The sequence below is a fragment of the Procambarus clarkii genome, chromosome 91 (assembly GCF_040958095.1).
Source record: "Procambarus clarkii isolate CNS0578487 chromosome 91, FALCON_Pclarkii_2.0, whole genome shotgun sequence".
In the NCBI taxonomy this organism is placed as follows: domain Eukaryota; kingdom Metazoa; phylum Arthropoda; class Malacostraca; order Decapoda; family Cambaridae; genus Procambarus; species Procambarus clarkii.
In genome coordinates, this window is record NC_091240.1 from 15,152,825 (window position 1) to 15,174,417 (window position 21,593).

Here is a 21,593-nt window from a genome sequence, read left to right on the forward strand (position 1 = left end):
ACAGTCACACCACAGGCTTGCCACAGTCACACATGAACACCAAGGCAAGAATAAGCAGCATGTTGCTATCTATCGAAGTAAGTATTGAGGGTGAACCATCGCTTGTGTGGTAGAGAGGCCAGACTCCTGAGTGGCAAATACATCGGCTCCCAGTCCTCTGAGTGCACATCCTCCCCGTCCATGACAGCTCCCAGTCCTCTGAGTGCACATCCTCCCCTCCACGGCGGCTCCCAGTCCTCTGAGTGCACATCCTCCCCGTCCATGACAGCTCCCAGTCCTCTGAGTGCACATCCTCCCCCTCCACGGCGGCTCCCAGTCCTCTGAGTGCACATCCTCCCCTCCACGGCGGCTCCCAGTCCTCTGAGTGCACATCCTCCCCGTCCATGACAGCTCCCAGTCCTCTGAGTGCACATCCTCCCCTCCACGGCGGCTCCCAGTCCTCTGAGTGCACATCCTCCCCGTCCATGACAGCTCCCAGTCCTCTGAGTGCACATCCTCCCCCTCCACGGCCACTCCCAGTCCTCTGAGTGCACATCCTCCCCGTCCATGACAGCTCCCAGTCCTCTGAGTGCACATCCTCTCCTCGGCGGCTCCCAGTCCTCTAAGTACACATCCTCCCCTCCACGGCCGCTCCCAGTCCTCTAAGTGCACATCCTCCCCCTCCACGGCCAGAGCACACACAAAAAATCGCAAAACCTCGCACAAAAATGTCTTTTTGTCGGAAATGTGAATGCTTCTCTCTCTCATTCCTGGTCCAGGCCGCGAGTGAGACGAGAGGAGGAGAGAGGGTGGGAGTGGGAGAGAGAGGGGATAGATAGGGGGAGAGAGAGGAAGAGCTGGAGAGTGGAAGAGAGAGGGGACGGGTAGATAAATGGAGGCGAGGAAAGAGAGAGAGAAAGAGAGGGTGAGAGGGAGATGGAGGGAGTCGAGAATAAAAAAAACGAAAGAATAAAAATCAGTTGGAGAGAGAGGTAGAGGAAGAGAGAGGTAGAGGGAGACGATGTGGTATATGCGAGAAGGAAGACGGGGATGTGGGAGAATGGAGAGGAAGGGTGGGAATGGGAGGGATGGGTGAGGATGTAAGGATTTTAGTAAGGATGGGTTGGGAGGGAGTGGGGGGGGGAAGGATGTAAACAATGATTGTAAGGATGTAAGGATGGAGGGAGGGAGGGGTAAGGATGTAAGCATGGGGTGAGAGAGAGGAAGGAGAGAGGATTTAGGAAGTGTGGAGTAAGGATCCGGGGCTACAAGATAGAGACGCTTGGTAAACAGCAGTGGTCCACCTCACCACTGTGGTTGGTAAACAGCAGTGGTCCACCTCACCACTGTGGTTGGTAAACAGCAGTGGTCCACCTCACCACTGTGGATGGTAAACAGCAGTGGTCCACCTCACCACTGTGGATGGTAAACAGCAGTGGTCCACCTCACCACTGTGGTTGGTAAACAGCAGTGGTCCACCTCACCACTGTGGTTGGTAAACAGCAGTGGTCCACCTCACCACTGTGGATGGTAAACAGCAGTGGTCCACCTCACCACTGTGGATGGTAAACAGCAGTGGTCCACCTCACCACTGTGGTTGGTAAACAGCAGTGGTCCACCTCACCACTGTGGTTGGTAAACAGCAGTGGTCCACCTCACCACTGTGGTTGGTAAACAGCAGTGGTCCACCTCACCACTGTGGTTGGTAAACAGCAGTGGTCCACCTCACCACTGTGGATGGTAAACAGCAGTGGTCCACCTCACCACTGTGGTTGGTAAACAGCAGTGGTCCACCTCACCACTGTGGATGGTAAACAGCAGTGGTCCACCTCACCACTGTGGATGGTAAACAGCAGTGGTCCACCTCACCACTGTGGATGGTAAACAGCAGTGGTCCACCTCACCACTGTGGATGGTAAACAGCAGTGGTCCACCTCACCACTGTGGATGGTAAACAGCAGTGGTCCACCTCACCACTGTGGATGGTAAACAGCAGTGGTCCACCTCACCACTGTGGATGGTAAACAGCAGTGGTCCACCTCACCACTGTGGATGGTAAACAGCAGTGGTCCACCTCACCACTGTGGTTGGTAAACAGCAGTGGTCCACCTCACCACTGTGGATGGTAAACAGCAGTGGTCCACCTCACCACTGTGGATGGTAAACAGCAGTGGTCCACCTCACCACTGTGGTTGGTAAACAGCAGTGGTCCACCTCACCACTGTGGATGGTAAACAGCAGTGGTCCACCTCACCACTGTGGATGGTAAACAGCAGTGGTCCACCTCACCACTGTGGATGGTAAACAGCAGTGGTCCACCTCACCACTGTGGATGGTAAACAGCAGTGGTCCACCTCACCACTGTGGATGGTAAACAGCAGTGGTCCACCTCACCACTGTGGATGGTAAACAGCAGTGGTCCACCTCACCACTGTGGATGGTAAACAGCAGTGGTCCACCTCACCACTGTGGTTGGTAAACAGCAGTGGTCCACCTCACCACTGTGGATGGTAAACAGCAGTGGTCCACCTCACCACTGTGGATGGTAAACAGCAGTGGTCCACCTCACCACTGTGGTTGGTAAACAGCAGTGGTCCACCTCACCACTGTGGATGGTAAACAGCAGTGGTCCACCTCACCACTGTGGATGGTAAACAGCAGTGGTCCACCTCACCACTGTGGATGGTAAACAGCAGTGGTCCACCTCACCACTGTGGATGGTAAACAGCAGTGGTCCACCTCACCACTGTGGATGCCTTAACGACTATAATGCTGTGAGTGGCTGTTACCGGAGGCTGGTGACTCCTCCTTCTGCATACTGTTGTTCTGGCTGTTATTTAGAATTGCTTATTTAGTGTATATTGCTTGTTTAGTGGCTGTACTTGTTGGGTCTGTATCAAGGTTGACGTCTTCACTGCTCTCAGCGTCGTCCGTACGGATCCTTAATATTAGATAAGTTATCTAATATCTTTTTCCTGGGTATAGGTGTTGATAAAGAGTGGTTCATGCATGCTTCAGTGGTTGAGGTGGTTGTCTGATTCACTTTCTTCACTTGTTCTTGTTTCACGGTGTGGCAGTAGAGTTCTGTAGGTATGGGTGGCTCAGCTAAGACGCCTGGAGAAGGCGTCATTGTATGTGCTTGATCTGTGTGTTTGAGAAACCACTGAGACCTGGTAATCTTGGGTCTTGTTTATGATCTTCCTACATTAGTCGAGTCTTTTGCTTGTCGGCACTTGTGACCGTTGTAGACCTCATGCGACTAGTATCTGGCGCTCATGACTCATGGACTTGTGTTGTGGCTGCCAGACTGTAGACTCGGGTGCGGAAAGGGTTTCTCTACGGAGATGGACTGCTGGCTGTTGGCTCTCGAGGCTCTCAGTTCCAGTTGTGAGTCGAGGATGCCTGTGTTGGTGCTGTGGACGGTGCTACGACATCCTCCTGAATGTCTGCCACCCCAAGATTATGTGTCAGTCAGAGATTATTCATTGTCTGGATGAGTGTTGGGTCGCTTTTAGCGTTTCTGTCTGTGATGTCTCTGAGCACTTGTGCTGCATTGGTTGAAGTGTTGGTAGTTGTGGATGTCGTCTGAGGCACAGCCGCGTTGCCCGAGTAAATACAATACATGCCAACTTCTGTGTTATTGTTTGTAAAGTGGTCCCGCTTGAAACACCTTGAACATTTTGTGCATTATAAATAGCATCCACTTTGATATTTGGGTCGGTATAATGTGATACCGGAGCACTGGAATTCATTTTACTCAGCTTGCCTAGCTTATTCTCGGGCCTCAAATGTTAGTTGGAACACGGGGGCGTTTCTTCCCTCATATGGCCATCTGGAATCCCAAAATTGCATTTAGGTTTGATTGGTTTTAGTGATAATGGTTTTGTTAGACATGCTAGGTATTTAGGATGAGTCATTTGACAAAGACTGGCTTGTTAGGTCGGAATCCAATAAAGGTAAATTGGTGGTATATTGACCCTCATCAAGTGAGGCCAGATTTACCCTGGTTATAAAACATTAATAGATCATCACTGGAGACCATTGTTACCAACTCATCATTGGAACTGATGACGTTAACATTACCGCAGCCTCTAGAACATCCGGTTCATTTAGTGCGTCGGCTCCTCGGACCCAGACTATTATCTTGAGAATGATACTGGTGACATGACCAGGACCCACACGGAGCTCAGGCTGGCCAGGGCCCATACGGAGCTTAGGCTGGCCAGGACCCACACGGAGCTCAGGCTGACTAGGGCCCACACGAGGCTCAGGCTGACCAGGACCCACACGGGGCTCAGGCTGGCCAGGACCCACACGGAGCTCAGGCTGACTAGGGCCCATACGGAGCTCAGGCTGGCCAGGGCCCATACGGAGCTTAGGCTGGCCAAGGTCCACACGGGGCTCAGGCTGGCCAGGGCCCACACGGGGCTCGGGCTGGCCAGGGCCCACACGGGGCTCAGGCTGGCCAGGGCCCACACGGGGCTCAGGCTGACCAGGACCCACACGGGGCTCAGGCTGACCAGGACCCACACGGGGCTCAGGCTGACCAGGACCCACACGGGGCTCAGGCTGACCAGGACCCACACGGGGCTCAGGCTGGCCAGGGCCCACACGGGGCTGAGGCTGACCAGGACCCACACGGGGCTCGGGCTGGCCAGGGCCCACACGGGGCTCGGGCTGGCCAGGGCCCACACGGGGCTCGGGCTGGCCAGGGCCCACACGGGGCTGGGGCTGGCCAGAGCCCACACGGGGCTGAGGCTGGCCAGGGCCCACACGGGGCTCAGGCTGGCCAGGGCCCACACGGGGCTGAGGCTGGCCAGGGCCCACACGGGGCTCAGGCTGGCCAGGGCCCACACGGGGCTGAGGCTGGCCAGGACCCACACGGGGCTGAGGCTGGCCAGGACCCACACGGGGCTCTGGCTGGCCAGGGCCCACACGAGCTCAAGGGATGTCTTCCTGATTGCCCTTCCTTCCTGGTGGCTCTTCCTTCCTTCCTGGTGGCTCTTTCTTTCTTCCTTGTGGCTCTTTCTTCCTTGTGGCTCTTTCTTCCTTCCTTGTGGCTCTTTCTTCCTTGTGGCTCTTTCTTCCTTGTGGCCCTTTCTTCCTTGTGGCTCTTTCTTCCTTGTGGCTCTTTCTTCCTTGTGGCTCTTTCTTCCTTGTGGCTCTTTCTTCCTTGCGGCTCTTTCTTCCTGGCGGCTCTTTCTTCCTTCCTGGCGGCTCTTTCTTCCTTCCTGGCGGCTCTTTCTTCCTTCCTGGCGGCTCTTCCTTCCTGGCGGCTCTTCCTTCCTTCCTGGTGGCTCTTCCTTCCTTCCTGGTGGCTCTTCCTTCCTTCCTGGTGGCTCTTCCTTCCTTCCTGGTGGCTCTTTCTTCCTTCCTGGTGGCTCTTTCTTCCTTCCTGGTGGCTCTTTCTTCCTTCCTGGTGGCTCTTTCTTCCTTCCTGATGGCTCTTTCTTCCTGATGGCTCTTTCTTCCTGATGGCTCTTTCTTCCTGATGGCTCTTTCTTCCTGGTGGCTCTTCCTTCCTGGTGGCTCTTCCTTCCTGGTGGCTCTTCCTTCCTGGTGGCTCTTCCTTCCTGGTGGCTCTTCCTTCCTTCCTGATGGCTCTTTCTTCTTGGTGGCTCTTTCTTCCTGGTGGCTCTTTCTTCCTGGTGGCTCTTTCTTCCTGGTGGCTCTTTCTTCCTGGTGGCTTGTATACTTGTATACCATGACTTGTATACCATGCAAGGTGATGGAGAAGATCGCGAGAAAACCCTAGTAACACATCTGGAGAGAAGGGACTTCGTGACAAATCGCCAACTTGGTGATTTGTCGCGGTGCAGACTGCATATTTTTGGATTGCCAGAATGCCTTTGATACAGTACCACAGAAGAAGCTAGTGAAAGAGGTGAAGGTGCAGGCTGGAGTGAAAGGGAAGGTACTCCGTTGGATAAGGGAGTATCTAAGCAACAGAAGACAACGAGTCACTGTGAGGGGTGAGGTCTCAGATTGGCGTGACGTCACAGGTGGAGTCCCGCAGGGGTCAGTACTTGGACCTATACTGTTTCTAATATATGAAACGATCTTCCGGAGGGTATAGACTCGTTCCTCTCAATGTTTACTGATGACGCAAAAATTATGAGAAGAATCAAGACGGTTGAAGATAGACAGAGACTAGAGGATGACCTGGACAAACTGGAGGAATGGTCTAGAAAATGGCTGCTAACGTTCAACTCAGGAAAGTGTAAAGTAATGAAATTAGGCGAAGGGCGCAAGAACCTGAACACAAGGTACCATCTGGGAGGTGAAATCCTGCAAGAGTCAAATAGAGAAAGATCTGGGGGTTGATATCACACCGAACCTGTCCCCAGAGGCCCACATCAAAAGGATATCATCAGCGGCATATGCTAGATTGGCCAACATAAGAATTGCCTTTAGAAACTTGTGTAAGGAATCGTTCAGGACCCTGTATACCACTTATGTAAGACCAATCCTGGAGTATGCAGCTCCAGCCTGGAATCCATACCTAGTTAAACACAAGACAAAGTTAGAGAAGATTCAGAGGTATGCAACCAGACTAGTCCCAGAATTGAGCGGTATGAGCTACAAGGAAATTCTACTGGAGCTAAACCTCACGTCCCTGGAATACAGAAGAGTAAGGGGAGACATGATAACCACCTACAAAATTCTCAGAGGATTTGACAGTGTGGACAAAGACAAACTCTTTAGCACGGGTGAAACTCGAACCAGGGAACACAGGTGGAAACTTAGCACCCAAATGAGCCACAGAGACTTTAGAAAGAACTTTTTCAGTGTTAGAGTAGTTAACAAATGGAATGTATTAGGAAGTGATGTGATGGAGGCTGACTCCATACACAGTTTCAAATGTAGATATGATAGAGCCCAGTAGGCTCAGGAATCGGTAGACCAGATGATTGACATTTGAGAGGCGGGATCAAAGAGCCAGAGCTCAACCCTCTCTAGCACTACTGGATGAGCACAACTAGGTGAGTACACACACACTAGGTGAGTACACACACACACACACACACACAGGGGCCTCGTAGCCTGGTGGATAGCGCGCAGGACTCGTAATTCTGTGGCGCGGGTTCGATTCCCGCACGAGGCAGAAACAAATGGGCAAAGTTTCTTTCACCCTAAGTGCCCCTGTTACCTAGCAGTAAATAGGTACCTGGGAGTTAGTCAGCTGTCACGGGCTGCTTCCTGGGGTGTGTGTGTGGTGTGGGAAAAAAAATAAAAAAAATAGTAAGTTAGTAGTTAGTTAGTAAACAGTTGATTGACAGTTAAGATGCGGGCCGAAAGAGCAAAGCTCAACCCCCGCAAAAACACAACTAGTAAACACAACTAGTAAACACACACACACACACACACGTACCTCCCCCCTCAGCATAGAAACCCTCCCTTCCCCTTACCCTACATGCCCCCACCCAACCCCCCTCCCTCCCCCCCACCCCATTTTTCCTGTCACCCCTTCCCCATTTCCATCATGTCCCCCCTCCCACCTTTCCCCCGCTGTCCCCCCCTCCCCCTTCATCCCATACCCTCCCTATCCCTCCCCCCCCCTCACCCCGTATCCTCCATGTCTCCCCTATCTCCTTAACCCACACCCTACCTGTCTCCCCCTTCCATTAAACCCCCACCCCCCACCCCAAAATCCTCTGAGACCCTGCAAACCACCTCACAGATCTTCTCACCCACGAAACAGCTTCCCACACCAGCAGAATGCTCGCCAAGAAAGGGACAAGAAAATGAACAGAAGAAAGTGAGCTTCAAGGCAATGTACACTAACACAGATGGGATTACAAATAAAACAAGTGAACTCGGAGAATGGGCACTAGAAGAAAACCCAGACATAATAGCACTCACAGAAACAAAGCTTACGAAAACTATAACAAACGCAGTGTTTCCACAGGGCTACTATGTAGTGAGGAAAGAGAGAGAAGGGAGAGGAGGAGGTGGTGTAGCTTTGCTACTAAGAGAAGGTTGGAGTTTCGAAGAGATGGTAATTCAGAACTGTGAAGGTTTCAGTGACTACATATCAGGCACCATAGCAACTGGAGGACAGAAAATTATAATAGTAGTCATATATAACCCCCCACCGAATGACAGAAGACCCAGACAGGAATATGATAGAAACAACTTGGCCACCATCAATATAATAGAGAGAGCAGCTTATGTGGCTAGCAGGAACGGATCCAGGCTACTAATCATGGGAGACTTCAACCATGGGAAGATAGATTGGGGGAACAGAGACCCACATGGAGGCCCCAGACACATGGAGAGCTAAGCTGCTGGATGTGGCAACAAGAAACTTTCTAAGTCAACCCGTCAAGGGACCGACACGAATGAGAGGAGGGGATGAACCAGCCTTGCTTGATCTGATATTTACCCTAAATGAATCGGATATAAGGGAAGTTAAGTTGGAAGCCCCGTGGGAATGAGTGATCATAGTGTAATGAGCTTTGAGTACCTGGTTGAGCTAGGAATTATCTCCCCCCAAAAAAGAACTGGGAAACAAAGGGCTGGCGTACCGAAAGGGAAACTATGAGGAGATGAATAAATTCCTATGGGATATACATTGGGACACAGAACTCGGAACCAAGTCCGTACAAGACATGATGGACTATGTCACCCAAAAATGTCAGGAGGCTGTAAGCAGGTTTGTCCCAGTCCGATAGGAAAAAACAGAGAAGCAAAGGAAGAATCCGTGGTTTAATAGGGAATGTATGAAAGCAAAGGAGCTGAACAAAAGGGCAGAAGAAGACTGCTAATGTAGTACCAATATACAAAATGGGTGATAGACAAGAGGCACTGAACTACAGGCCAGTGTCCTTAACTTGTATACCATGCAAGGTGATGGAGAAGATTGTGAGAAAAAACCTAGTAACACATCTGGAGAGAAGAGACTTCGTGACAACCCATCAACATGGGTTCTGGGAGGGTAAATCTTGCCTTACAGGCTTGATAGAATTCTATGATCAGGTGACAAAGATTAAGCAAGAAAGCGAAGGATGGGCGGACTGCATTTTTTGGGACTGTCGGAAAGCCTTTGACACAGTACCCCATAAAAGGTTGATGCATAAGCTGGAGAAACAGGCAGGAGTAACTGGTAGGGCGCTCCAGTGGATAAGGGAGTACCTAAGCAATAGGAAGCAGAGAGTTATAGTGAGGGGTGAGACCTCAGAATGGCGGGAAGTCACCAGTGGAGTCCCACAGGGCTCTGTGCTTGGACCTATCCTGTTTCTGATATACGTAAATGATCTCCCAGAGGGTATAGACTCATTCCTCTCAATGTTTGCTGACGACGCCAAAATTATGAGAAGGATTAAGACAGAGGAGGACAGCTTGAGGCTTCAAGAAGACCTGGACAAGCTGCAGGAATGGTCGAACAAATGGATGTTAGAGTTTAACTCAAGCAAATGTAATGTAATGAAGATAGGAGTAGGAAGCAGGAGACCAGATGCAAGGTATCACTTGGGAGATGAAATACTTCAAGAGTCAGAGAGAGAGAAAGACCTGGGGGTTGATATCACGCCAGACCTGTCCCCTGAAGCTCATATCAAGAGGATAACATCAGCAGCATATGCCAGGTTGGCTAACATAAGAACGGCCTTTAGAAACTTGTGTAAGGAATCTTTCAGAACATTATATACCACATATGTCAGACCAATCTTGGAGTATGCGGCTCCAGCATGGAGTCCATATGTAGTCAAGCATAAGACTAAACTGGAAAAGGTTCAAAGGTTTGCCACCAGACTAGTACCCGAGCTGAGAGGTATGAGCTACGAGGAGAGACTACGGGAATTAAACCTCACTTCGTTGGAAGACAGAAGAGTTAGGGGGGACATAATCACCACATTCAAGATTCTCAAGGGAATCGACAGGGTTGATAAAGACAGGCTATTTAACACAAGGGGCACACGCACTAAGGGACACAGGTGGAAACTGAGTGCCCAAATGAGCCACAGAGATATTAGAAAGAACTTTTTTAGTGTCAGAGTGGTTGACAAATGGAATGCATTAGGAAGTGATGAGGTGGAGGCTGACTCCATACACAGTTTCAAGTGTAGATATGATAGAGCCCAATAGGCTCTGGAACCTGTACACCTGTTGATTGACGGTTGAGAGGCGGGACCAAAGAGCCAGAGCTCAACCCCCGCAAGCTCAACTAGGTGAGTACACACAGAAGTGAAGCGAAGAAAAGTAGAGAAGCAGAGAAAAGTTTTGAAAATGATATAGCAAACAAAGCCAAGACCGAACCAAAGCTACTCCACAGTCACATCAGAAGGAAAACAACAGTGAAAGAACAGGTATTGAAACTTCGAACAGGCGAGGACAGGTATACAGAGAATGACAGAGAGGTGTGTGAAGAACTCAACAAGAGGTTCCAGGAGGTCTTCACAATAGAACAAGGTGAGGTCACTGTGCTAGGAGAAAGGGAGGTAAACCAGGCGGCCTTGGAAGAGTTCGAAATTACGAGAGAGGAGGTCAAGAGACACCTGCTGGATCTGGATGTTAGAAAGGCTGTTGGTCCAGATGGGATCTCACCATGGATATTGAAAGAGTGTGCAGAGGCACTTTGCTTGCCACTCTCCATAGTGTATAGTAGGTCACTAAAGACAGGAGACCTACCAGAAATATGTAAGACGGCTAATGTAGTCCCAATATACAAAAAGGGTGACAGACGTGGTCCTGGACGTGGCCCTGGACGTGGTCCTGGACTTGACCCGGGACGTGGTCCTGGACGTGGCCCGGGACGTGGTCCTGGACGTGGCCCGGGACGTGGTCCTGGACGTGGCCCGGGACATGGTCCTGGCACTGAACTACAGGCCAGTGTCCTTGACCTGTATACCATGCAAGGTGATGGAGAAGATCGTGAGAAAAAACCTGGTAACACATCTGGAGAGAAGGGACTTCGTGACAAATGGCCAACATGGGTTACAGGAAGGGTAAATCTTGCCTTACAGGCTTAATAGAATTCTACGATCAGGTGACAAAGATTAAGCAAGAAAGAGAAGGCTGGATGGACTGCATTTTCTTGGACTGTCGGAAAACCTTTGACACAGTGCCCCATAAGAGGCTGATACATAAGCTGGAGAAACAGGCAGTATGATCACCACATACAAGATTATCAGAGGAATTGATAGGGTAGATAAAGACAGACTTTTTAACACAAGGGACACACGCACTAGGGGACACAGGAGTAAACTGTGTACCCAAATGAACCACAGAGACGTTAGAAATAATTTTTTCAGTTTCAGAGTAGTAGACAAATGGAATGCATTAGGCAGTGATGTGGTGGAGGCTGACTCCATACACAGTTTCAAGTGTAGATATGATAGAGCCCAGTAGGCTCAGGAACCTGTACACATGTTGATTGACGGTTGAGAGGCGGGATCAACGAGCCAGAGCTAAACCTCCGCAAGCACAACTAGGTGAATACACACACACACACACACACACCACGGCATGTGGGGGGCCGTGGCTGAATGAACAGCGCTTGGGTCTCGTAATCCCAAGGTCCGGGTTCGATCCCAGCCGCAGGCGGAAACAGATGGGGCAAAGTTTCTTTTACCCTGATGCTCCTGTTACCTAGCAGTAAATGACGTGGCCCTGGACGTGGCCCTAGACCTGGCCCTGGACGTGGCCGTGGACGTGGTCCTGGACGTGGCCGTGGACGTGGCCCAGGACTTGGCCCGTGACGTGGTCCTGGACGTGGTCCTGGACGTTGCCGTGGACGTGGCCGTGGACGTGGTCCTGGACGTGGCCCGGGACGTGGCCCGGGACGTGGTTCTGGACGTGGTCCTGGACGTGGCCGTGGACGTGGCCCGGGACGTGGCCCGGGACGTGGCCCGGGACGTGGCCCGGGACGTGGTTCTGGACGTGGTCCTGGACGTGGACGGGGCCCGTGACGTGGCCCGGGACGTGGTCCTGGACGTGGCCCGGGACGTGACCCTAGACCTGGCCCTGGACGTGGCCCGGGACGTGGACGTGACCATGTCGTGGCGCAGTGGCCTATAGCAACCCGTCTTCGACTCAAGTCCATTCCATCCGCCTGTCGACCCCACAGACGCATTCATCAATTTTTACATGCTGTTCAGTCAAACCTGGAATTTTCTCAAATGTAAATTAATATTATAATATATTAGCATATTGTGCATATATAGGCATATGTTAGGTTAAGGGCTTTGTATTTGTGGCACGTCGGTGAAGCAATTCAACCCGTCCTCGACTCAAGTCCATTACATCCAGCGGTCAACCCCACAGACGCATTCATAAATTTTAACATGCTGTTCATTAAAAACGGGAATTTTCTCAATTATAAATTAATATTATAATATATTAGCATATTGTGCATATATAGGCATAGGATAGGTTAGGTCAGGTGTTTAGGTTCTGTTGGCGATTATTTGTATTTGTAGTACGTGGGTGAAGCATTTACAGCGTTGTGATTCGAACAAAATTCGTCAGTGAAGCACTTGTTCCGGATATGTTCGAACGTCAGCAGTTGTGAGTCGTGTGTAAAGCGCTTTTCATTCATAAACAGGGGGTTTGGCGGGTGCATGGAATCACTTTTGGATCTTTGTTTGGAGGACGGGCTGCATTTACAACGTTGTGGTTCGAACACAAGTCGTCAGCGAAGCACTTGTTCCGGAAGTGTTCGAACTTCATCAGTTGTGAGTCGTGTGTAAACCGTTTTTCATTCATAAAGAGCGGGGTTGGCGGGTGCATGGAATGGTGTTTGGGGCTTTGTTTGGAGGCCGGGCTGCAGGCGGAGAACCCAGCACACAAGACTCCAGTCCGCCTCATTACTCATACTGGTTAATGACTTTCTCATTATTGTTAATTATAATTAGAACTCGATTTTTACATGTAAAATTTATATTTCAATAAAGTTACGACTCACAAAGTGTTCTAGCGATGACGTCTACGAGCACTACTACATTTGTTTACATCCGTTAAGGGGGACGAGCCCCCCCCCCCCAGGTACAGTCCGGGGCGGCCTTGGCGCCAGTTTCGAGTCCCACTTGGCTCAAGACACACTTAAAGGATTTTGCAACACTCAAAAAGTATTAGAAAAGTGAGGAGGATGAGGGCGAGTGGTGGAGGAGTAGGTGGTGGAGGAGCAGGTGGTGGAGGAGCAGGTGGTGGAGGAGCAGGTGGTGGAGGAGCAGGTGGTGGAGGAACAGGGGGTGGAGGAGCAGATGGTGGAGGAGCAGGGGGTGGAGGAGCAGGTGGTGGAGGAGCAGGTGGTGGAGGAGCAGGTGGTGGAGGAGTAGGTGGTGGAGGAGCAGGTGGTGGAGGAGCAGGTGGTGGAGGAGCATGTGGTGGAGGAGCAGGTGGTGGAGGAGCAGGTGGTGGAGGAGCAGGGGGTGGAGGAGCAGGTGGTGGAGGAGCAGGGGGTGGAGGAGCAGGTGGTGGAGGAGCAGGGGGTGGAGGAGCAGGGGGTGGAGGAGCAGGTGGTGGAGGAGCAGGTGGTGGAGGAGCAGGTGGTGGAGGAACAGGGGGTGGAGGAGCAGGTGGTGGAGGAGCAGGGGGTGGAGGAGCAGGTGGTGGAGGAGCAGGTGGTGGAGGAGCAGGTGGTGGAGGAGCAGGTGGTGGAGGAGCAGGTGGTGGAAGAGCATGTGGTGGAGGAGCAGGTGGTGGAGGAGCAGGTGGTGGAGGAGCAGGGGGTGGAGGAGCAGGTGGTGGAGGAGCAGGTGGTGGAGGAGCAGGTGGTGGAGGAGTAGGTGGTGGAGGAGCAGGTGGTGGAGGAGCAGGTGGTGGAGTAGGTGGTGGAGGAGCAGGTGGTGGAGGAGCAGGTGGTGGAGGAGCAGGTGGTGGAGGAGCAGGTGGTGGAGGAGCAGGTGGTGGAGGAGTAGGTGGTGGAGGAGCAGGTGGTGGAGGAGCAGGTGGTGGAGGAGCAGGTGGTGGAGGAGTAGGTGGTGGAGGAGCAGGTGGTGGGGTAGGTGGTGGAGGAGCAGGTGGTGGAGTAGGTGGTGAAGGAGCAGGTGGTGGAGGAGCAGGTGGTGGAAGAGCAGGTGGTGGAGGAGCAGGTGGTGGAGTAGGTGGTGGAGGAGCAGGTGGTGGAGGAGCAGGTGGTGGAAGAGCAGGTGGTGGAGGAGCAGGTGGTGGAAGAGCAGGTGGTGGAAGAGCAGGTGGTGACGGAGCTGGAGGTGGAGGAGCAGGTGGTGGAGGAGCAGGTGGTGAAGGAGCAGGTGGTGGAGGAGCAGGTGGTGGAGGAGCAGGTGGTGGAGGAGCAGGTGGTGGAGGAGCAGGTGGTGGAGGAACAGGGGGTGGAGGAGCAGGTGGTGGAGGAGCAGGGGGTGGAGGAGCAGGTGGTGGAGGAGCAGGTGGTGGAGGAGCAGGTGGTGGAGGAGTAGGTGGTGGAGGAGCAGGTGGTGGAGGAGCAGGTGGTGGAGGAGCATGTGGTGGAGGAGCAGGTGGTGGAGGAGCAGGTGGTGGAGGAGCAGGGGGTGGAGGAGCAGGTGGTGGAGGAGCAGGGGGTGGAGGAGCAGGTGGTGGAGGAGCAGGGGGTGGAGGAGCAGGGGGTGGAGGAGCAGGTGGTGGAGGAGCAGGTGGTGGAGGAGCAGGTGGTGGAGGAACAGGGGGTGGAGGAGCAGGTGGTGGAGGAGCAGGGGGTGGAGGAGCAGGTGGTGGAGGAGCAGGTGGTGGAGGAGCAGGTGGTGGAGGAGTAGGTGGTGGAGGAGCAGGTGGTGGAGGAGCAGGTGGTGGAAGAGCATGTGGTGGAGGAGCAGGTGGTGGAGGAGCAGGTGGTGGAGGAGCAGGGGGGTGGAGGAGCAGGTGGTGGAGGAGCAGGTGGTGGAGGAGCAGGTGGTGGAGGAGCAGGTGGTGGAGGAGCAGGTGGTGGAGTAGGTGGTGGAGGAGCAGGTGGTGGAGGAGCAGGTGGTGGAGGAGCAGGTGGTGGAGGAGCAGGTGGTGGAGGAGCAGGTGGTGGAGGAGTAGGTGGTGGAGGAGCAGGTGGTGGAGGAGCAGGTGGTGGAGGAGCAGGTGGTGGAGGAGTAGGTGGTGGAGGAGCAGGTGGTGGAGTAGGTGGTGGAGGAGCAGGTGGTGGAGTAGGTGGTGGAGGAGCAGGTGGTGGAGGAGCAGGTGGTGGAAGAGCAGGTGGTGGAGGAGCAGGTGGTGGAAGAGCAGGTGGTGGAAGAGCAGGTGGTGACGGAGCTGGAGGTGGAGGAGCAGGTGGTGGAGGAGCAGGTGGTGAAGGAACAGGTGGTGGAGGAGCAGGTGGTGGAGGAGCAGGTGGTGGAGGAGCAGGTGGTGAAGGAGCAGGTGGTGGAGGAGCAGGTGGTGGAGGAGTAGGTGGTGGAGGAGCAGGTGGTGGAGTAATTGGTGGAGGAGTAGGTGGTGGAGGAGCAGGTGGTGGAGGAGCAGGTGGTGGAGGAGCAGGTGGTGGAGGAGCATGTGGTGGAGGAGTAGGTGGTGGAGGAGCAGGTGGAGGAGGAGCAGGTGGTGGAGGAGCAGGTGGTGGATGAACAGGGGGTGGAGGATCAGGTGGTGGAGGAGCAGGGGGTGGAGGAGCAGGTGGTGGAGGAGCAGGTGGTGGAGGAGTAGGTGGTGGAGGAGCAGATGGTGGAGGAGCAGGTGGTGGAGGAGCATGTGGTGGAGGAGCAGGTGGTGGAGGAGCAGGTGGTGGAGGAGCAGGTGGTGGAGGAGCAGGGGGTGGAGGAGCAGGTGGTGGAGGAGCAGGGGGTGGAGGAGCAGGTGGTGGAGGAGCAGGGGGTGGAGGAGCAGGTGGTGGAGGAGCAGGTGGTGGAGGAGCAGGTGGTGGAGGAGCAGGTGGTGGAGGAACAGGGGGCGGAGGAGCAGGTGGTGGAGGAGCAGGGGGTGGAGGAGCAGGTGGTGGAGGAGCAGGTGGTGGAGGAGCAGGTGGTGGAGGAGTAGGTGGTGGAGGAGCAGGTGGTGGAGGAGCAGGTGGTGGAGGAGCATGTGGTGGAGGAGCAGGTGGTGGAGGAGCAGGTGGTGGAGGAGTAGGTGGTGGAGGAGCAGGTGGTGGAGGAGCAGGTGGTGGAGTAGGTGGTGGAGGAGCAGGTGGTGGAGGAGCAGGTGGTGGAGTAGGTGGTGGAGGAGCAGGTGGTGGAGGAGCAGGTGGTGGAGTAGGTGGTGGAGGAGCAGGTGGTGGAGGAGCAGGTGGTGGAGGAGCAGGTGGTGGAGGAGCAGGTGGTGGAGGAGTAGGTGGTGGAGGAGCAGGTGGTGGAGGAGCAGGTGGTGGAGCAGGTGGTGGAGGAGTAGGTGGTGGAGGAGCAGGTGGTGGAGGAGTAGGTGGTGGAGGAGCAGGTGGTGGAGGAGCAGGTGGTGGAAGAGCAGGTGGTGGAGGAGCAGGTGGTGGAGGAGCAGGTGGTGGAAGAGCAGGTGGTGGAGGAGCTGGAGGTGGAGGAGCAGGTGGTGGAGGAGCAGGTGGTGAAGGAGCAGGTGGTGGAGGAGCAGGTGGTGGAGGAGCAGGTGGTGGAGGAGCAGGTGGTGAAGGAGCAGGTGGTGGAGGAGCAGGTGGTGGAGGAGTAGGTGGTGGAGGAGCAGGTGGTGGAGTAATTGGTGGAGGAGTAGGTGGTGGAGGAGCAGGTGGTGGAGGAGCAGGTGGTGGAGGAGCATGTGGTGGAGGAGTAGGTGGTGGAGGAGCAGGTGGAGGAGGAGCAGGTGGTGGAGGAGCTGGAGGTGGAGGAGCAGGTGGTGGAGGAGCAGGTGGTGGAGGAGTAGGTGGTGGAGGAGCAGGTGGTGGAGGAGTAGGTGGTGGAGGAGCAGGTGGTGGAGGAGCAGGTGGTGGAGGAGTAGGTGGTGGAGGAGCAGGAGGTGGAAGAGCAGGTGGTGGAAGAGCAGGTGGTGGAGGAGTAGGTGGTGGAGGAGCAGGTGGTGAAGGAGCAGGTGGTGGAGGAGCAGGTGGTGGAGGAGCAGGTGGTGGAGGAGCAGGTGGTGAAGGAGCAGGAGGTGGAAGAGCAGGTGGTGGAAGAGCAGGTGGTGGAAGAGCAGGTGGTGGAGGAGCAGGTGGTGGAGGAGTAGGTGGTGGAGGAGCAGGTGGTGGAGGAGCAGGTGGTGGAAGAGCAGGTGGTGGAGGAGCAGGTGGTGAAGGAGCAGGAGGTGGAAGAGCAGGTGGTGGAAGAGCAGGTGGTGGAAGAGCAGGTGGTGGAGGAGCAGGTGGTGGAGGAGCAGGTGGTGGAGGAGCAGGAGGTGGAAGAGCAGGTGGTGGGAGAGCAGGTGGTGGAAGAGCAGGCGGTGGAGGAGCAGGTGGTGGAAGAGCAGGTGGTGGAGGAGCAGGTGGTGGAGGAGTAGGTGGTGGAGGAGCAGGAGGTGGAGGAGCAGGTGGTGGAGGAGCAGGTGGTGGAGGAGCAGGTGGTGGAAGAGCAGGTGGTGGAGGAGCAGGTGTTGGAGGAGCAGGTGGTGGAAGAGCAGGTGGTGGAGGAGCAGGTGGTGGAGGAGCAGGTGGTGGAGGAGCAGGTGATGGAAGAGCAGGTGGTGGAGGAGCAGGTGGTGGAGGAGCAGGTGGTGGAGGAGCAGGTGGTGGAGGAGCAGGTGGTGGAAGAGCAGGTGGTGGAGGAGCAGGTGGTGAAAAAGCAGGTGGTGGAGGAGCAGGTGGTGGAGGAGCAGGAGGTGGAAGAGCAGGTGGTGGAGGAGCAGGTGGTGGAGGAGCAGGTGGTGGAAGAGCAGGTGGTGGAGGAGCAGGAGGTGGAAGAGCAGGTGGTGGAGGAGCAGGTGGTGGAGGAGCAGGTGGTGGAGGAGCAGGTGGTGGAAGAGCAGGTGGTGGAGGAGCAGGTGGTGGAGGAGCAGGTGGTGGAGGAGCAGGTGGTGGAAGAGCAGGTGGTGGAGGAGCAGGTGGTGGAGGAGCAGGTGGTGGAGGAGCAGGTGGTGGAGGAGCAGGTGGTGGAAGAGCAGGTGGTGGAGGAGCAGGTGGTGGAGGAGCAGGTGGTGGAAGAGCAGGTGGTGGAGGAGCAGGTGGTGGAGGAGCAGGTGGTGGAGGAGCAGGTGGTGGAGGAGCAGGAGGTGGAGGAGCGCCGTTTCTCATTCTTCAACAAACGATGAGAAAGAACAGTGAGATATGAAGGAGGAAAGAGAGAAAGGAAGAATAGGAAGGGAAAGAACGGGAGGATAGATGTGGTCACCACTATGGACATGAGAACACGTGTGGTGGTAAATGATATGGTGGAAGTGCTCATAGTCAAAATACAGATCCTAAATGTAGTTGTTGTCCTTGTATATAAGTCACCGGAGGCAAACCCTCAGCAGTTTAAAGACCAACTGATGAAAATTGCAATCTCCGTGGTGTAGTGGTAAGACACTCGCCTGGCGTTCCGCGAGCGCTATGTCATGGGTTCGTATCCTGGCCGGGGAGGATTTACTGGGCGCAATTCCTTAACTGTAGCCTCTGTTTAACGCAACAGTAAAATGTGTACTTGGATGAAAAAACGATTCTTCGCGGCAGGGGATCGTATTCCAGGGACCATAGGATTAAGGACTTGCCCGAATCGCTACGCGTACTAGTGGCTGTACAAGAATGTAGAGCCAGAATGTTCTGGCTCTACCAGAACAAGATCTTCCTTCAGTACCCAGGGGCAAGATCTTCCTTCAGTACCCAGGGGCAAGATCTTCCTTCAGTACCCAGAACAAGATCTTCCTTCAGTACCCAGGGGCAAGATCTTCCTTCAGTACCCAGGGGCAAGATCTTCCTTCAGTACCAAGAACAAGATCTTCCTTCAGTACCTAGGGCAAGATCTTCCTTCAGTACCCAGGGGCAAGATCTTCCTTCAGTACCAAGAACAAGATCTTCCTTCAGTACCCAGAACAAGATCTTCCTTCAGTACCCAGGGGCAAGATCTTCCTTCAGTACCAAGAACAAGATCTTCCTTCAGTACCCAGGGGCAAGATCTTCCTTCAGTACCAAGAACAAGATCTTCCTTCAGTACCCAGGGGCAAGATCTTCCTTCAGTACCAAGAACAAGTTCTTCCTTCAGTACCCAGGGGCAAGATCTTCCTTCAGTACCAAGAACAAGATCTTCCTTCAGTACCCAGGGGCAAGATCTTCCTTCAGTACCCAGGGGCAAGATCTTCCTTCAGTACCAAGAACAAGATCTTCCTTCAGTACCAAGAACAAGATCTTCCTTCAGTACCCAGGGGCAAGATCTTCCTTCAGTACCAAGAACAAGATCTTCCTTCAGTACCCAGGGGCAAGATCTTCCTTCAGTACCCAGGGGCAAGATCTTCCTTCAGTACCTAGGGCAAGATCTTCCTTCAGTACCCAGAACAAGATCTTCCTTCAGTACCCAGGGGCAAGATCTTCCTTCAGTACCAAGAACAAGATCTTCCTTCAGTACCCAGGGGCAAGATCTTCCTTCAGTACCAAGAACAAGATCTTCCTTCAGTACCAAGAACAAGATCTTCCTTCAGTACCCAGGGGCAAGATCTTCCTTCAGTACCAAGAACAAGATCTTCCTTCAGTACCCAGGGGCAAGATCTTCCTTCAGTACCAAGAACAAGATCTTCCTTCAGTACCCAGGGGCAAGATCTTCCTTCAGTACCAAGAACAAGATCTTCCTTCAGTACCCAGGGGCAAGATCTTCCTTCAGTACCCAGGGGCAAGATCTTCCTTCAGTACCTAGGGCAAGATCTTCCTTCAGTACCCAGGGGCAAGATCTTCCTTCAGTACCAAGAACAAGAACTTCCTTCAGTACCCAGGGGCAAGATCTTCCTTCAGTACCTAGGGCAAGATCTTCCTTCAGTACCCAGGGGCAAGATCTTCCTTCAGTACCCAGAACAAGATCTTCCTTCAGTACCCAGGGGCAAGATCTTCCTTCAGTACCCAGGGGCAAGATCTTCCTTCAGTACCCAGGGCAAGATCTTCCTTCAGTACCCAGGGCAAGATCTTCCTTCAGTACCCAGGGGCAAGACCTTCCTTCAGTACCCAGGGGCAAGATCTTGCCTGATAACGGTCATCCATCACTCTCAGGGCGAGTCTTGGGTAACGTGTAGTGTTGCAGGGGCTCCGTCTCTCAGCTCCGGGACCGTGCAGTGTTGTAGGACTCCGTCTCTCAGCTCCGGGGCCGTGCAGTGTTGCAGAGCTCCGTCTCTCAGCTCCGGGACCGTGCAGTGTTGCAGAGCTCCGTCTCTCAGCTCCGGGACCGTGCAGTGTTGCAGAGCTCCGTCTCTCAGCTCCGGGACCGTGCAGTGTTGCAGGGCTCCGTCTCTCAGCTCCGGGACCGTGCAGTGTTGCAGAGCTCCGTCTCTCAGCTCCGGGACCGTGCAGTGTTGCAGGGCTCCGTCTCTCAGCTCCGGGACCGTGCAGTGTTGCAGAGCTCCGTCTCTCAGCTCCGGGACCGTGCAGTGTTGCAGAGCTCCGTCTCTCAGCTCCGGGACCGTGCAGTGTTGCAGGGCTCCGTCTCTCAGCTCCGGGACCGTGCAGTGTTGTAGGACTCCGTCTCTCAGCTCTGGGGCCGTTCAGTGTTGCAGAGCTCCGTCTCTCAGCTCCGGGACCGTGCAGTGTTGCAGAGCTCCGTCTCTCAGCTCCGGGACCGTGCAGTGTTGCAGAGCTCCGTCTCTCAGCTCCGGGACCGTTCAGTGTTGCAGAGCTCCGTCTCTCAGCTCCGGGACCGTGCAGTGTTGCAGAGCTCCGTCTCTCAGCTCCGGGACCGTGCAGTGTTGCAGAGCTCCGTCTCTCAGCTCCGGGACCGTGCAGTGTTGCAGAGCTCCGTCTCTCAGCTCCGGGACCGTGCAGTGTTGCAGAGCTCCGTCTCTCAGCTCCGGGGCCGTGCAGTGTTGCAGAGCTCCGTCTCTCAGCTCCGGGGCCGTGCACTGTTGCAGAGCTCCGTCTCTCAGCTCCGGGACCGTGCAGTGTTGCAGAGCTCCGTCTCTCAGCTCCGGGACCGTGCAGTGTTGCAGAGCTCCGTCTCTCAGCTCCGGGGCCGTGCAGTGTTGCAGAGCTCCGTCTCTCAGCTCCGGGGCCGTGCACTGTTGCAGAGCTCCGTCTCTCAGCTCCGGGACCGTGCAGTGTTGCAGAGCTCCGTCTCTCAGCTCCGGGACCGTGCAGTGTTGCAGAGCTCCGTCTCTCAGCTCCGGGACCGTCCCCATTCAGCTGTGATAACTCGTAAAATCTTTTGGCAAGTTCCTCGGAAACTTTCTTGTAATATCTTCTGAGCTCTTCTGATCCTTCACTTAGGCTAATTACTCGGTCATCCACTGGCATGTTGCTCCTTATGTGGATGTGAAGGGCTTGAGGCAGCTCCTCTGCCCCTCTCTCACACATTGGTCAGTAAAAGGACACTTTTGTCTCTTTCTTACTTCTCTCTCTCTCTTGTTCTTCATAGCTCTGGGTTTTTGCTTCATGCCTTTGTTTACCTGTGTATGCTTCCTTGTCTCTAGGGTCCTGCATGCCACCGTCTCTTCCTTGCTGCTGTCTACAACGCCTTAACACTGTTGATAGTAATGTGTTGCATTATGTGGTGTAGTTAGGTGGGGGCAGTTACCGCTCCTCCTGCAGGTGAATGTCTTCATACGTCTATGACACACTCGCCCTTCCTCTCTCCGCCTTTATATTCTTCTATATGGAAGACAGATAAAGTAATTATGAGCAAGAAGATGTAAATCAGTATGAGGATGTGGTGCTTGGAAGGAGTATGAGGACAAGGAGTATAAGGATG

At 54.3% G+C, this 21,593-nt stretch overlaps 2 protein-coding genes across 2 annotated transcripts; one reads left to right on the forward strand and one right to left on the reverse strand.

Moving 5' to 3' along the window:
- Window positions 1-4,920: 4,920 nt before the first annotated feature.
- LOC138359578 (uncharacterized) lies at window positions 4,921-5,685 on the reverse strand. The gene has a single exon (XM_069318927.1). The coding sequence runs from the start codon at window positions 5,683-5,685 to the stop codon at window positions 4,921-4,923; it is 765 nt and encodes a 254-aa protein (XP_069175028.1).
- Window positions 5,686-6,170: 485 nt separating this feature from the next.
- LOC138359579 (protein DR_1172-like) lies at window positions 6,171-11,997 on the forward strand. Its single transcript, XM_069318928.1, has 3 exons — window positions 6,171-6,199; window positions 10,653-10,822; window positions 11,576-11,997. Exons 1-3 carry the CDS (start codon window positions 6,171-6,173, stop codon window positions 11,995-11,997), a joined length of 621 nt encoding a protein of 206 aa, XP_069175029.1.
- The last annotated feature ends 9,596 nt before the right edge of the window (window positions 11,998-21,593 follow it).